The 17,958-nt window shown below is 39.5% G+C and overlaps 1 protein-coding gene across 1 annotated transcript in view; it reads right to left on the reverse strand.

Moving 5' to 3' along the window:
- Nucleotides 1-8,683: 8,683 nt before the first annotated feature.
- fstl4 (follistatin-like 4) overlaps nucleotides 8,684-17,958 on the reverse strand; it is a 123,216-nt gene continuing 113,941 nt past the window's right edge. The window contains exons 12-14 of the mRNA XM_072375608.1: nucleotides 17,456-17,563; nucleotides 12,651-12,760; nucleotides 8,684-12,453 (exon numbers count right to left, since the gene is read on the reverse strand). Coding sequence (XP_072231709.1) covers nucleotides 11,751-12,453; nucleotides 12,651-12,760; nucleotides 17,456-17,563 — 921 coding nt within the window. The 3' untranslated portion in view covers nucleotides 8,684-11,750. The remainder of the gene's footprint in view (nucleotides 12,454-12,650; nucleotides 12,761-17,455; nucleotides 17,564-17,958) is intronic.

Here is a 17,958-nt window from a genome sequence, read left to right on the forward strand (position 1 = left end):
GACTGCACTACTATGTGCATTGGGGATTTTGTGCTTTTTTTCCCAGATGAATTATGCTCCTGTTGTGGTCGTGGTTGCTTGATTGACAAGACCCATCAGCTAACATCTGCTTACATAGCCTTTGCAAGCATTGAGCAATGTTTCTGGGCTTGTGATACTGCCAGCAGATATCTGGGTGACAGATTTTTTTTGGCCCACACTTCCTGTGCATTCATTATATTAATGAAGATAAATGTAGTTAAAGAAAAGTCTGTTTTGGCAGACAGGTTTTATTCTCTTTTGCACTTCACATGATGCTTACCTTCATGCAGGTAAAGCTTATTTCTGAAGTACAGAAGACGTACAGAAGAAGTACAGAAGAAGTCCAGAAGAAGTCCAGAAGACGTCCAGAAGAAGTACAAGTGTAAGTGTGCAGATTCACTTGGACCATTTGGGATCACTTTGAGCCTACGGGCCTCTCTGAGCAAGTTTATAATATATGTTTGCAGCATGACAAACCATAGAATACCATAACTCAATTATAAATACAACAACATCACATGATGAGTTCCGAACTACTTAATGAAACATCAGCAGCCTTAGTGATTTAAACAAAATCAATTCTGTGTTTTTTTTATTTTTTATCCAAAACATCTAAAACGATGGCGGGTTTGGTGTCAGGTCACATCAACACAGATGCATGCTCCAAGCTTTGAGAAATTTCATGATCAATCATGAGAACAGAAACATTTAAGATCAGCTTGATTGTTAATCATTTCAGAGATAAAGTCCTTACAGGAAAATGTGTGCAGAATCAAATATAGTAATTTCCGATAAGCTGGAGGACTACACCAACTCATAGTCTTTGGCTTGTCAGTGTTGTGGAAGTATTTATTTTCTCTCTCATGAATAATATATGTTTGGCACATTAGTTGCTCAGCACACCTTGATTTCTGACACTCTCTTTACCATAACCATCATCAGATAGACCACTAATACCCCTCATTATCATTACTTACAACTCTCCTGCAATGATTTGCTCACGCTGTCAAAGAGAGGCCAAGTTCGGTATTATTCCATATCTATGGCCATGGTTACTATTATTATTATTATTATCATCATCATCATCATCATCATCATCATCATCATATTTTTGCTTTAGCTCTAAAGGCTGACATTCTGTTGAAAAGTGCCTGTTTGTTTTTTACTCTGTCATTCATCACCAACCCCATGATGAAGGTGCATCGGCTGTGCTGGTGATCTGGCTTTGTGTAACATCAGCAAGAAAAGACAACTTTGCCTCTAGCAAATCATGTCTTGAAATGGTATTTTCTATTGCCTGCCAAAATACTTTTTGGTTGGCTTTGTTACATCAACAGCATCTACTATGACCCAGCATGTGTTTGCCCCACGGCATTAAAAGATGTCAGTGAAGATGTTTTCAGGATGCAGGTCCCACATTAGACAAGGGTGAAAGGAAGGCTTTGAATACTTACAGCACAGGTCGGGCAGCAGGTTATGTCAGCAGCAGTGGAGCACCTTTTTTTGCTGCCAGTGTTGGAGAGGACCTTTCATGACAATTTCATGGAGCACATAAACATTAAAATGCCCACGTCACAGGGAAGTTATTGCCTTGGCAGTGGTTGCCCAACCATCAAAACCACATAAAAAGTTGTCCTGAAAATGATCTTGAAGTGAATAATGGCGCTTCGAAGCTGATTATATTACATCCAAGTCTATTTCATATGCATTAAACTAATGGCTTTATCAGTCTGTTTAAGCAACAGCATCTTGTCATTCAGACATTGGACACATATATGTTAATGTTTCCCATATGTCAGTCAGACATGAGGCGATTCTGCAAGATTTGACAGCATACCAGTTTAGATTTGAAGATTTGAAGCCCAAGTCCAGTTTTCTTACATGTTGCCTAAACAACTCATGTTAGTATGACACATGGTAGTGATTGAAAATGTTGCTTCTCCAAGTTTAAGCTTTTTTGTTGCTTCTTGGCTGCACCTGGATTGTCATCACATTTTATGACGATGTGGCACACCAGTTAAAACACAGATGCTTGCTTATTAGATGATGAAAGGCTTTCTGTATTTTCTCTTTTAGATCTGTTTAGCTCCTGAGAGATATTTGGTTCTTGAATTGTGAAATGTTCCACCCATTAGTTAGTTACTGTGTCTGTTTGCTATTTGTTGAGCTAGTTATAGGTATTTTCTAAATGCCTGCTTTGGCTGAATAGGTACAGTTGGTATTAAATAGAAACAGATGAGCTAACGGTTCAACAACAAGCTCAAACTGGCTATTAATTTAAGCAGAGGAGCAGATTTGAGTGATAATTCTGTTGCTGTTCCCCAATTGAATTGTTTACATTTTGTGGTTTGATGCTTTGTTATATACAGTAGCTATATATTGAATACATCAGTTTGGATTAAAATTTAAATCCCCAAAAAATATTTGCAAAACGCCTACTAGCTGTTATACACTCAATTTTTTTTTTGTTTTGTTGCCTGAATTTCTAATGTATTGTGAGCAGATGCCGAAAAGAAGATCTTGTACCTTGATATTTGGCACTCAGTGAGTTGAATCCGTGCTGGTAAATCTCTCCTCCTGCTGCTGACATCTGTTACCGTATCTGTGCCCTAATCATCACTGTTCTGCCTGAGAATGTTGTATCAGCCATGAAGCAAAGAGGATGGTTCTATAGGGCCTCGTTGTATCTACTTCTAGTCATCACAGTGGTTTTCTATTCTAGTAGCAATGAATGATGATCTAATGATAGATTTCTCGCAGAACATGCCTTGATTTCTAATGCAGCACAGTGACAAGCAGCCCTAATGATGAACACATTGTTCTTGTCTCCCTCTTTTAGTGTTTACAATGTGTCCGCATGCTGAAGCATTAATGCACAGAAACTGACAGTGAAACAGCTCTGTGTCATTGCATGTTATCTGTAATGAGTGATATGTGACAGGTGAGCAGTGTGGTGTTCACCACAATCAGCCTGAAATACCAAAGTTGTTGCTGACAGCACTTTCTGCTGCATCTTTATAAAAGATCTCAACAACTACTGGATAGATTACCATGAAATTTAGTAAAAGCACCCAGAGGATGAATTTTTCTGCACAACACGTTGTTATGATTGTGGCCTCTTTCTTTTTGTGAATGTCTGACAGTGTGCCAACAGGGCACGCACAGCCCTGCTGCACAATAAATTTTTCTTCTGCTCAGGGAGGATTGACTTTAGCACGCTCTGGAGTTGTTCTGTGTCAAATCACAATTCTTTTTTCTCCCTGGTGTTTATAATGGAGCATTATCTTCCTTGTTGTTCATCCTTCACTATTTTTGCCATTTCATAGACAAAATGAGTCATCTATTAACTGCGAATATATTTGGTAGATAAATGTATGACGAAAAATATTATCTATGCATCTAAATTACTGTCCAACTTTAAAGCATATATACTATTAAAAAAAGAAAATGAATGAGGAAAAAGAATTGTTGACTCAGGTCTCCTTTCAACAGACAACCAAGGCCGTTATCTTAATAAACTTTTGAATGTCTGTAAAGCAGTGGGCATTAAACACATTACACTTACTATATCCACATGGGGTTTGCAACGTTGATACCGTTATTATTATATGAACAGCTACGCAGATTTGATGTTTTCTAATATTTGTGTCACTAATTTGAGCTATAAACTCAGTCTCTACCAGTAATAGTTCACTTTCAAGCTTCTATTTATTCTGAAGAAGGAAGTGCTGATTTGGTTTAAATTACATTGCTGTAGTTGGCACATGAATAGAAAGAAAATTACTACTTTCCTGAGGCTCATATGAAACAATAAAACCTGGTGGGAACAGATGCAGCCTTTGTGCTGAGCTCAGGCTCTCTGCCATCCCAACATGGACTGTTTCCCAGATTATTCAGCTCAATCTTTTCCCTTTTCCACACGCTGATTACCAAGGCTCACAGGCAACGGTCACATTGCAGAATGTGGTCACACCCGAATTTCTGAATTATGACTTTGAATAATGTGATTTTTTTTAAACACTGTATTAACTGAGTCAGATCTTGGTTACACAACCTTTCATGGGCACAGTGAATGGAAGGTTAGTTGGTTCACTCATCTGATCCAGGCTCTCGGCTCATGTTTTTGATGGATTTCTGGGAAGTTGTGTACATGTCATCCTCAAGATAAATGCTTTTAACTGTGGTGACACCCAGACTTTTCATTCAGTGCCACCATCAGGTCAAGACAGATGGACTGAGCTGGACATGAACACTGCTAAGTTCTGATAGGCTGGTTGGTGTTAAACACTTTACTGTATCCCCTCTTTGCAAATAGGTCCCTCTAACTGCAAGTAAACATAAAAACAAGTAAAATAGAAATAAGATAAACTTTATAACCAGATTTTGACTTTGTATCCTCCCGTAGTCTAATTCAGTGTTCCTTAATGTAGAAACAATGTGCTTTATATACCTGGTATCATTTTCAAAAGAAAAATATCTGTCATTTCCCTTTCTCCTTTTGTATCACTCACTTTTGTAATTATGCTCAAGAAGTGTTCAGACAGATTAAAATCTGCTCGCTTAGCGTGACTCACCTTAAACTGTCAAGGAAAGCCATAGCCTCTAGCCAGCTGAAGAGAAGGTGTAAATGCATCAGTCTCCTCAGGCACAAATGCGATGTTTATCAAAAGGCCATCCACACATAGCATTTTTATGTGAGTCAAGTCACTGAACAGACAAATGTTTCATATTTTTAATGTTGCCCCATTTACACACTGATTAATTCTTATTTTAAGTGTGATTGGAAAGAATTGACATGTGGTCATTCATTCTTTGAGTAACAATGCCATACTCACATATCTGTGAGTGACAAAAATATGTGAACATTGTCTTTCAGTGTCCAGTTCATTAGTTTGGAGAGATTTCCTGACATTCCTCTGCTAAAAGCAGCATAATATCCATGATATCTTCCTCCCTTGAACTGCTTTCTGCAAGTCCTTCAACAGCTAATTTCTCACTTTGCCTGACATTTCAAAACATTACCTTCACTTTTCTTTAACCTTTCACCGGTGAAACGTTGCGTCTTTAGGGTAATTTTACTTCATGACTCACTTTCAGTTCACGAATCAATATCCCAACATATTTCTTTACAAAAAACTGCTATAATTACGAATTAATTTCTGCTCCTTGCTATAGTGCAGTGTTTCTCTTTCTTCTTCTCAGTTAAAATCAGATTTCTTCTTTTATTCAGTCCACAACTTTTTTTTATTCCAAAAGCTCTCTGGTTTGTTGTGATCATTATTAAAGAAGCAGCAATGATTATTTCGAAAGTCTTTCATCTCGTTAAGCTTCTACTCTTGGAGCTTTGAGCCAGTGGGACAGAAGTAGTAACTTATACCACCCTGATTTTCTCTGTTACTTCTCTTACTATTACACACCTTACTCATGGACTAATCTATTGATTAAGCTCTCCTGAAGAGGCATTAATGGTCTTGAATTTACACCTATCTGACTTTGGACTGGTGGTGGTGGTTTTCTAAACATTTCACAACCTGAGTGTCAGCTTTTATTGGTTTTAGATAATAAATTCACGCATAACTGACTCGTTTAGCTGCTTTAGGTGGAGCCCAGGACATAATGCCTCGAGGCCTGAATCACGTTGTGGCCTTAGTTAGATAACAGATGGAGGCTTCCTTTGTGTTCTGAGTCGTATGGAATTGAAGCAGCCATGAACAGGATGGTAATTGTCTGTGTGATCAGGCTCTTCTACCTCACTGATGTTTGGCTTCAGGAAGCCTTTTGTTCTCCTTCACCCTTCTCGGTCACTCTGACACTGATTGAGGCTGTATTGACAGCACCTCTTGGTATCAACGTGTTGTAAGTAATGGTCATGGATTGTTGGAGCATGTTGAGCCCGGGAAGACAATAGGTTTCATTAACTTCTACAGGAGTGAAGGCTAGCTCATCAGCTGGCTGTGGCCATAAAGGCGGACAGGGACGAGGGCTGGATGTCACGAGGAAGATGGGAACTCATTACAAATATCTAGCCTAGATGCTAAAATTGTCACTATGCGACCTTGTCGGCTACAGTATTTTTCAGGTTAGACTGCCAAGTGTGGCTTGAGTCTGTACTCTTTTTGCAAGTTTCTTTAAATGCTCTGGACAAGAGCCATGTAATTATGGTTTTGATGTTGCAATTGATCACTGTATGAGAAATAAAGTCCCAGAAATATTTAAACGGAGCAAGACTTTTCCTGTACCAAATTATATACTGTGAATATTTCTAAGGAAGTATCAGGATATTTTCTCTGTGGGTGTAAAAAGCATTGTTGCAACAACTAGTGATTTGCATAAATTAACTGTGTATATAAAATTACCTGTCAGGGCACCTGTGATGTCTTGAAACTACTTGTGTAAAATACCTAAAATGCTGCTCCTTTTTAAAGATTAAAAACATAGGCAAAGGAGCAACTCTCACATGAAAGAAACCAGAACCTACAAAATTATTAGAATCATGCAATGGATCAGTTAGACAACCTATAAAGTTGCCCTCAAGTCAGAGAAATTAGAGTCTGGTTTTTGTCAGCATACCTGAAAAGATCAAGTCAAGATTGAATAATCATTTCAGATCTCTTCAAGCAGCAAAGCCACAAAGTCTGTTTAAACATTGCATGCCTTCCTTATATATTTCAATGACATCAACCGATCATTATTGGGAAATTGAATAGAATGCCTTGTTGCAGCTTTGGGCATCAATAAAAGACTCTTTAACACACTGAAAACTGATTTTTACAATATATTTAATTCCATTTTTTTCTTACAAAACAATTCCCTCATAAACCAGAACACACAAAATGCATAAAGAAAACTGTACAGTCAGTTTTGTCATGTCTGAACGTGTTCTAAACATGAACAATGTTATCTACAACAGTGGTTCCTATCAAGGTCTATCAAACCAAGCAGTTCAGCTCTGCAGCTCCTTACTTCAGGGTGAAAGGAGAAGTTCAGAAATAGTCATGTGACACCGAGGGTAGATCCACACAAACAACATGAGCTAGCCAATATTATCAGCAAGCACAGGTGCAGTGTCTTTGCTCTTGCTCTCCTTGGCTCTAGTAGCGATGTTTTACTGCTGCAAATGTGTGACGAAAAGAGGGCAAAAAAAGTGATTTTTTTTCACAAGCAACTGTAAACTGTGAGTGACTGTGAGAGATCACTGGGAGGTCAGTGGTAGTCATGTTGAAGATCGGTTTTCATTACATGCATGTCTCGGCACTGGCCGATAAGGTAGGATACTCATTCAGAGTCACAAGGGTGCGATTTTGAATGGAGTTGTGATTTTAGGAAGCCTCGGGGACCGAATCTTTTCTATCAAAACAAGATTAACGGCTCAATATTTTCTCCCAGGTAGCATTAATGTATGTCAGATATATATATATATATATCTCCTCAGTGCAACAGTGGTCTAAGAAATACTATCAACAATGCTGTCTCAATACCCTCAAAAAGCTCATCAGACAAAGTTTCAAACCAGAAAGGTTTTCATGGCAGATTAGCAGCAAATACTAAAGTCACAAACAAGAACGACAAATCTGCTTCACTCCCGTGTTTACTTTTCTTACACCTTGGTTTCTACCCTACACATTGCATCGTGTTGTGGAGCTACTGGCACAATCACGCATTAGGAAACAATGATTAATATTAATTTGGGTTGTTGTTTGTGAAAGGGGGTGACCACGCACTAGCAGATACAGTACACTCCAAACTAAACACTCTAAAGCTGAACTTTGACATCTTATTCTGTAGAGATAAATATGTCATTTATCTCTCTACTTTCAAACATATTCGGCCCGCCAGAACCAGCCAGCAAAAATCTCAAAGGCTGTGAGTATTTGTGCTCTCATTTAGTTTTCTGCATATCATAATTAATAAGCTTTGTTTCTGGAGCACTGCGATTTATAGAACAAGTTCACACTGGGCTTCATGCAAGGCTGTTTTCATTCGAAGCCGGATTCACCTCAACTCTCAACTACACGCTGCAAATGACTTGTTCTACGTCTCAATGAGGTGTCATTACCTAAGAAAGTTATATTCATAAATGTTACCAGATTGTAAAAAAAAAAAAAAAAAAAAAAAAAAAAAGCTTCACACAGTTAGAAGAAACCTGCTAATGTAATTTGCAGTGTTTTAAATCATCAAGAAGTAATTGTGCATCTGTCAATGATGGAATATTAAAGCAGCAGGAATGTCAGAGAATGAGCCGAAGTGAGAAAATAAAAAACTGTTTTTATAAAATAAAATTGTCTTTGACTTTTGAAAGAGAAGTTGATTTAAAACATGATCTCATCTCCTACTTCACTGCACTAATTAAATTCTCGTGAGGTTCTGACCTGTCATACAAATTAGGTAGACAATTTTGTTCTGATATCACAGAATGCCTTAATCTGCTTGAATTTGTAGTTTGAATTTATTAAAACCAAAAGACTGATCAAAGATGAACTTAATGTTAAAAGCTCTTATCACTTGGCCATAAAATCATCCTGGCTAAACACTATTACCTCTTGTATTTGTGAGAGAAACAGTTGCGGCTGTGTGTACAAGAAGCGACGACATCAGCTGTCAATCACCGTCAAAGTAAAGCCAATGCCAATGTGCCTCTAAGTACAGCCGGTGCTGTCTCACAAAATACAACATTTGTATGACCATAACAAGTCATTATAATGCCATTAACTAGATTTTTCTCTTCCTGCGCAGTAAATTGGTGCTAATTTTTTAGAACAGTTCCATAGAAGTTCGTGGACGACACCACTCTCATCGGACTTATCTCTGATGGTGACGAGTCCACCTACAGGTGGGAGGATGACCATCTGGCGACCTGGTGCAGGGACATCATCTTTTAGAGCGTCAAGCAGGAGCTTGACGCTCTAAAAGACAATGGAGATGGTTGTGGACTTCAGGAAGAACTCAGCCTCACCTACATCACCCTCCACAATTGACACTGTGGAGTCTTTCTGCTTCCTGGGAACTATCATCTCCCAGGACCTCAGAGGATGTACTTCCTGAGGCAGCTGAAGAAATTCAACCTGCCAAGGACAGTGATGGTGCACTTCTCCTCCTCCATCAATGAGTCCATCCTCACCTTTTCCATCACCATCTGGTACGCTGCTGCCACCGCCAAGGACAAAGGCAGACTGCAGCGTGTCATTCGGTCCACAGAGAATGGGATTGACTGCAATCTTACATCTCTCCAGGACCTGCACACCTCCAGGACTCTGAAGCGGACAGGGAATATTGTGGCTGATCCCTCACACCCCAGTCACAAACTCTTTCAGACACTCCCCTCTGTCAGGAGGCTGCGGTCCATCAGGACCAAAACCTCACGCTACAAGAACAGTTTCTTTCCATCCGCTACTAGCCTTATCAACAAGCCCCGGAGCACCCCTTGACACAGACTCTCTCCCTCTCCCCTTCCAGACCTACAAGCTACATTACGTAGCATCTTTAGACCTTCTGCGTTACATTAACGCACAGTCTCTATTTGTACATACATTTAGATTCTGTATATATATCTATATGGTCTGCACCAACTACACCAGGTCAAATTCCTTGTAAGTGCAAACCTACTTGGCAATAAACTTGATTCTGATTCTGATTAGTGAGCGGCTTTTATGTCTGAAAAGGGAGGTATATTTTTTTACTCAGTCAGGTTTAACTAGTCACTGTCCAGCTCCTCCCTGTTGTCAAAATATTGGTCAATTCTGGTTTAAGAAAGACCATGATGACAACAGCTGTATGCTGAATTTCAGGCATCAAATCATCTGTTAACACACAAACGGGTGACGTCATGCTGGGCTGGACCCTGTTCTTAAAGACAGTCTGTGGTTCCATAATGAAATCACTGTTGATACGACTAGTCTTTGCTTGTGGCCCATTGTGTTGGTCTCAAAAGTCTTTGTATACTTTTTTGGTTCTCATCTTTTTTGCTGGTGAGGTGAAACTCAACTGAATATAGCATCGTAAAGGCTGGCTGTTGTTAAAAGCCAGCAAATGTTAGAAATTAAACGAGTTATTTGCGAATATAGCTTTAAACATGTTCTTTCTCAATTCCTACCCAGGAAAAGTCAAGCAGCTGAACATTTTAGGATCTTCTCACAACTAGAATCAGCATGTTTGCAAATCTTACAGCTCCCTTTTTTTTCTTCTTTTTTTTTTGGAGCAAGAATAGAAAGAAAAGGCCATTACCCCCAAACCAGTAAAAGCTTCTGTGTGTCGTCCAAGCTAAGCATTCATGTGTAGACGAGCACTATTGTCAAGAGGCAGAAGTGCTTAGAGAGACATTATGGTTCCAGTCATTATAACAACTGCACAGAAGCTGCAGTGCTGTCTTGCTGCTAATGGCTCATCATTGTGATGATTAGTGCCAGTGGAAAAACACAATTACAGTGAGAACGATGCAGTTCAACCACAGAAAGAAAACATGTGCTATTCCAGTAGTTGAAAAGTTGCTGGTGTTAATTCAGTTATTGTCTTGAGACAGTTTTTCTGTATGTACACACTTTCAGAATGATTAAAAAAAAAAAAGAAAAACTTGGACACTTGTTTATATTATCTGACAATTAGCAGCCCACTACATATTACCTATGACTAAATGAACAAATATAAATAAACTAAACTCATAACTAGTTTTGAAACAGCTTCTAAGCTTCTAAAATTTCTTATTAATTACCACATGTCACGTCTACCTGACTTGAACGTTTGATATTGATGCGCGGCTCTCAGAGAGGGTGCACAAATGCTCACAGCCCGCCAAATAGTGGAGTTGATGCTGCTTTGGCTCGGCCTTGGCATATGGGTCAGTATAAACCAAAGTCATTACCCTGAGGGAATCTGCTAAGTGGTATAAGTGGCATTTTTCAGGCTTCGCAGCACAGAGCTGTGCTGCAGGTTCAGGCTAAATGTGAGAGACAGCAAGGGAACATTATACTGTTACAAGAGACCAGAGGATGGACTTTTCATTTTGTCAGTGTCCGAAACATCCATTGTCAACGGCTAATGGACCAATTGGGCTCTTTGGATAGATAACGTAAATAGAGGGTTTTACACATGTGCATAAAGCCAACCTCTGCTGGTAAGAGGAGAGTGAAAGCTTTCAGGAGGAGAGTACATTACAATACCATGACAAAGGCGAGTAAACATATGGTGTTGGGAGCTTTTTAAAAAGACTCAGAACACATATACACTAACGGCAGACAGGACAGACAGTTTGTGGTGATTATATGCAGCACTGGTGAAAACGACAAACATTGTTGAAACAAATAAAAACTTGAAAGCTTTTAATTCTAAAAAAAGTGAGCATTGTGCATAGTTCGTAGTTCGTTAATAACCCCTCTTCAGGTACCTATTTGCTGTGATAACATGGAAGGAAGTGCAATAATGTACAATTCTGTATAGTTAAGTGCACATAGATCACTGTTGCACTGAACGGTATTGACACTTTCTCCCAATAGGAATATCACAACAGGGTCTCCTAATATTTTCTCAATTACTCTATTTTTAAGTGTACTTTTGTTACAGCAAACCCAGGCATGTTTCCCTCTCACTCTCCCAGGGTTGAGTCCACAACGTATGTTCACATAATATATCTTAATATTAGGTCATTTGGCCTGATCTCCCCTCTTCATTTTTTATTCATTTACTTCTTTCACTAATTCTAAGTCACTTTTTTTTTCTTTTTCCCCCCTTTTTTCACCTCATACCTCGCCGACCCAGACAACTGTGTTTCCTCTATTGATATCTGATACCTCGCAGTGCGGCGTTCTCTGTTTTCCGTTCAGGACAAAGAGGGACTCGACTGATGGAGTCACCAGGTACTGTCCAAACAAGCCACTGGAAACCACCACTCTCTTAGGGCCTGCCCATGGCCAGGCTTGTGGGGCCAGGGGCTCCTTGAGGCTCCGGAGTACCTCTGTGCGGCCCGAGGACAGATCAGCAAACAGCAGGTCCGTGCCTGAGCCTGAGGTGGCTACAACTACATGCTGGTTGGACTCAGTGAAGGAGGGCTGAAAAACCAGATCAGAGACATCTACAGGCTCATCTACTTCCTGGTTCAGACCCAGCTCTCCCTGGAATGACACTGTCTGTACTATCAGCTTTGAGCTCTGCGGGTCAGGTGTCACAACGTAGCGGCCATCTGGTGACACGTAAGCTTGACCTGTGATGTTCAGGTTTGGACCAATCACGGTGTCGGTCACGCTGTCAATGAGGAGCTGCGGTGGAGGGTGCAGAAGGCTCTTGCTCTGACACTGGATGAAGTAGAAGCCGCTCAGGTGTGTGTAGGCCATGCTGAGCGGTATGCAGCTGTAGTTCTTCAGACTGATGGTCTTGATGCGGTGGAAGGTCTCCAGATCAATCTTGTGTACGGCAGGTTCATTTTTGAGGAAGACAAAGGCAAACCTACATTGACAAAGTTCAAAAGAGAGGTTAATTGCCTTTCAAGGTTTTTTTGGGAAGAGATTAATACACATGTAGATTCTCATTAGAATTCTCATTTGCTCTTTTCTCCTTTACTTTAGAAGGACAGTTGTGATGAGCGAGCATTAAGGCTGCTGGTGATTTTAAGGCCAGAGGTGACGTAATGTGGGCTGCTTTACCTCACATGAGTGATGATGAGGTTAGTTGGAGGGATGAAGAAGTCGTTCACCCTTTGGAAAGTTGTGCGGATAACACGATGAACTTCCCCAACGCTGGCTTGGAGAATTACCTGTTAAAGAAAGCGAAGGACAACGACATTATTAAGCACTGACATACAAACATTTGATTATCACTGGGATGTACATTTTTGATGCTTTGGATTTAATTCCTTAAAGATAAAAAATGATGGGGCTCAAAACAGATGTTGGTGGCAAGTGTCTTGCCTGTCACAACACAAAGTTTGGAGTTCAAAATTAAATTTAATATATTGATGTCTTTGCTGCTCCTCATCACCATATTTTAGTGATGTTCTTCCAGCATGAAAAAACAAAGCCATTTCTTCCTGAAGTATAGGTGAATCATCCATTAATCTAGAGATGGCTTTATCAAAGACTATATATCTATCTATTGATGATAGATTACAAAACCCACCCATGTCCAGGTCTGTCATCCTGTAGTTGAGAAGCTACTCCTTCAGGATTTCAACAGCTTGTCCTTCATTTGTAATCCCATTTTCCTCTTGTTATCAAGTGCTTTTAATAGAGCTCAAGGCCCTCTGTGAATACAGATACATTTTTCAGTGGCATGTTTGAAAGAAACTTGTCTGTTGTGTATTTTTTTATCCATACTCAAATGATTTATCTACAGAACTCTACACCTGTAATTATCCACTACAGAGAACTGGTAAGTTTAAACGTTTGAACAATACTATATTTTGAAATATCAGCCTCAAAAATCCAGTCATGATCTGGTGTTGTACTGTAATGCTCAAAGTTGCGTCTGATTCGAGAAGCAACCAGCCTCATCAGCATGCCATGCAGATAGTTTCTGTTCACAGATTTGAAGGCTCATATGTCAGGTCCTAACCACCAGAGCTTGTTCAGGTGACAGCCCCATATATCCCAAAACAGATAAACATCTGCAGTGTATGACCTGAGCTGATGATATGTAGCTCTGTTTCAGTTCTCTGTACACCATCTCACTCAGAAATGGTTGTCTAAGAAGCACAAACAACAGTAAAAGCCTCATTTCTCATGTCACAGTTCTGGCACTGAATCAGCATCTATATGAAGTGCAGGGGGGGGGGTTCATCCACTCTGTGAATCTTTACCCTGTTAGTGACACACTCTTCATCACGGAGGCCTTCATGATCAGATCTGAGTCAAGGACGAGTGAGATGTTTGATGGGACTTAATTTATTCAAAGCAAAAAAACCAACTTCTGCCCTGTAATAGCATCAGCGTTTGAGCAGTGACACGCCAAATCAAGTAGTTCTGAAATTTCAGCTTTAATTTTACCAAGTGAAGCTGCTGGATTCTCATAACATTCCTGATCATGAAAGAATTCCTGCTGCCAGGCTCCAAGCTGTCTGTTTTTCTGGCAAAACAAACATTTGGTTAAATCTGTTAGCTAGGAGCGGGTTTTTGGTGTAACGACAATACAACTGAATTGAATTGAATTGAATTTTCTTTATCTTTTATTTTCAAAATAGCCTATTACCACTTACCATTGAAAGACAGAGGAATTATTTCAAACAGTTGCAGAATGCAAAGATAGGAGGTAATGAGGCTCAATGTATAGTCTCTCATGTATTATAAGACCACAGCCTTATAATACATGCTGTGATCTTCCGGGCTGCAGATGCTCCCCACTTAATGCCAAAGGGTTCCCTTTGTTATTTCACATCCTTGAATTTCATATCCAAACCTTCAGCAATGAGGCCCAATTGAGTTTTTCTCTGCTCCTGCCTCATTGCACAACCTAATACCAGAGGGAGGTCTGGCTCTGATTGTGTAGTTTCTCTCTTTCAGTATTATTCACTCTACAGAAGAACTGAGTAGGATGTTTTCTGAAGCTTGAATACATCTAAAAAGATGGAATTCTTTAAATGATCCCATGTATTTGTGTCATTTTAAGAAATCAAATATATCTTACAATGTATTTTAATATTGCCTCTGGTATTGCATGTTAAACTAAATGTTTGAATTAGTCATTTTGTCATGCCTGGTGAGCAATACAGTTTAAAAAGGATTCTTTCTAAACTCAGACTCAGAGGCTCAAAGTCAGTGCTTGATGCAGAATTTACCAGCTTAAATGAATATTTCTTCTCCCTGAGGCGTGTATCACACAATTGTAAATGAACGCTCATTTGCAGATCAGATATTTGTATGACCTGTGATGTGTCAGTGATGCCCTGACTACTGTGTGTGCTGTCGATGCTATCATGCAGCCCTAGTGTGTGCATGCACAGGGAAACAGCAACATGCCTGGGAGCTGCATATCTTCCTGTCAGGCTGATGCAGATTGGACTGACAATCTGAAAGGCCAAGTCTCTCTCTGTCTGGCAGATTCCTCCATTTGTCTTTCCTAATGAATTGACAATCACACTCCCTCGGATATTTACACAGAACTACTGCACCTTCCTTAAACCCACACTCAGAGGAATGCACACCTACACACATTTACATCCAACGAGTGCTCGGAGAACCACACTCATACACATGTATGATCCGCTGAAGCGAAGCGGTGCCTCTGGTAGCGACAGGCTGCTGCTGAACAGGTCAATTACTTTCACTCCAAATGATAATGACATTATCAGACCATTTATTTGCGGTGTGATCCACGTGGCCTCCAATTCATTATGCGGCTTCCCTGCAATTGCATTTTTGATAGATTCATGCCCTTCTCACTAATTATTCATTACTTCTGAACCAATGCAGGAAAGAGACGAAATTAATAAAATGGAAAATTTCTGCAAAGCCGCTCTCTGCGCTCGGTTCAGATTATAGGAGCAGAACATTGTTTTGTCTCCAATTAAAAACATCCTTTAATAGAATTTTCTGCTTTATTTAAGATTACAACTGGCTTAGGTGTAAAACAACCTCATTGTAATCACTATGAGCTGTGACAACTAAATAGAAACAAATCTTGCTGGTACACATTTTGTGAAGAAAAGGTGTAAAACAGAGGAACAGGGAAACTGAAGCCTGTTTTGCCCCGCAGATTGGAAATCAGCAGAAAACTGTTAAAACCCACACACAGATGGCTGTTTTCACTAGTTATTGTTGCCAATTTATAGTGGCACCTTTTCTGATCCAAAACAATTTTCAACCAGTAAGTATATATCTTACATTGTACCTTAAATAAGTATGAATATGTGCCACTTTTAAAGCTATTTGTCACAGGATGGCAGGATATTTAACTGCTAAAAAACTGCTGATTTAAAAGAATATCTAACCAGTATTGCTCAAAACCAACAACTGCACTGGGAAAAAAATCACTTGCAGTCACTTGAGTCATTTAGCTCAAAACATTCTTTCAAAAACAGAACAATAATAAACTACTGTGTATTATCCCTCTGCAGTCTTTGTAATGAACAGGCACAGCATGTCCCCAAACCATAAAGACTGAACACAACATCTCACATGATTGTAATGGGACCCAGCAAAACAATACACATGTTTGTGTCTATTTCAGAGATTACAATGACATCCCTCGGTGGGGCTTTACTCATGGAAGCATCCTATGCCACTACACAAACAGGAACGCACAAGCTTTTTCCACTTTAAAAACAGCATCACACCTCTCCCAGAGGTACCAGTTCTGGTCCCTTTCCTCTCCCCTCCAACTCCTCAACACTCTTTACATCCTTATCTCTTCTCCCTCATCTCGCCTACTCCCCTGAGGAGGATTAAATAAAACCACACCTGTGATCATTTCTCATTTGTGAAGCCTCCAATACCAGTGGTCCAAAGGGAAGCGGACAACATTGCAGCTGTGAATTGCTGTTTTGCTGGCTTGGTAAATGCTCTAAAACATACATAGATTAGATTCTGCCACACAACATACTTGAATTACATATACAGGGATATAGGTGCACAAATAAGCTCAATTAGTTATGAGGCAGTTTTCCGCACTTGGCGAACAGCTTAAATAGATTATATCCTCCAAGGTATATAATTGTTCATCAGTGTTAGCAAATATACACAGTGCAGAAGTCTGTGTAGAAAGAAGACAGTGACAAAAGAGAGCTATTTTATAGTTTTATAGCTGCTCTAAGATGGATTTATGTGGCATAATCACCTGCTTAATTTTAAAGATTACACTACAAGAGTGCATCAGCACCCAGTCAAACATGTTTGTGTTCAGCTGTCCCATGGAAATATCTATATCGCATATATTTTTTGCATCTGAACTGACTACCAGCTAAAAAAAACTCATAACACATAACACAACTCTGTCACTTTGTTTGGGGCTGCCCACATAACTCTTTCAGTGAAAGAGTTTTATATTTTTATATTTGCAAGGTAATGTTATGTTACAGTAGCAGCTTAGAATATAAATATACAGCCTCCTTATCCCCCATCTCAACTTCAAATCAAGCTGCATTCACTCCACCAACAAAATCGCATCAACATTTGGTGTTTGTGCTAGTATGAGCTGTCAGCCAGGTACTGTACGCTTACTTATAAGCTAATATTTATCCTTTAAGAGTCACTAAGTGTAACTTAATTCCAAATCTATGTTTGAATGGCTTTAGGACAGATGTATAAAGAGAAAAGTTTCAGAAAAAAAGGTGGGTCTGAGAGGAGTTTGAGTGGTTTTCTCCACCTCTTAAAATGAGCTGCTGTGAACGCAGGTGTAAAGACATGGTTGAAAAGGGTGCAGTGGTGATGTCTCTCTGTGGTGTTTTGACCAAAGCAATTCACCGGATTTAGAGGTAATTTGTAATAAAATGAACATAAAATTTTCACTTTCCACTTACCTGAAGTGTTGGATGTGTTTTGTCCATGTCTCCCCATGTTAAAATCCACACCTGGTCATGTGATTTGTCATAGAGCACCTTCACTGGAAAAGGATCTGTTGCTACTACCTGAACGACATAAAGAGAGTGTGGGACAAAGTTTGAATTAACTAAGCTTTAAATGAACACATCACATCATGCTCACATCATGATAGTGAAAACTCACAATAGTTTAACAGAAACTGGAAAAGCTCCAGGTATGTCTAATGTTTCTGATATCTCTGAACAAATTACATCATTACCCAGTTTGTCCATTAATGGGCAATTGTCCTGAATAAGTATTTACATTTATCCGCAGGTGGTGAAAACATACCACAAAAAGCATCAATGCTCCAGAAAAGTGAGTGTAGAGAAAGAAAAAGAAACACATGGGAACGGCTGTAAACAATGTAAAATACTTAAAAGCTGGCCTTAAACATTTCAGAAAGAAAATGCTATACTATACTCGCCCAAAATAACGTGAA

The sequence above is a fragment of the Leuresthes tenuis genome, unplaced genomic scaffold (assembly GCF_036924035.1).
Source record: "Leuresthes tenuis unplaced genomic scaffold, fLeuTen1.0.hap1 SCAF_21, whole genome shotgun sequence".
Classification (NCBI taxonomy): Eukaryota; Metazoa; Chordata; class Actinopteri; order Atheriniformes; family Atherinopsidae; genus Leuresthes; species Leuresthes tenuis.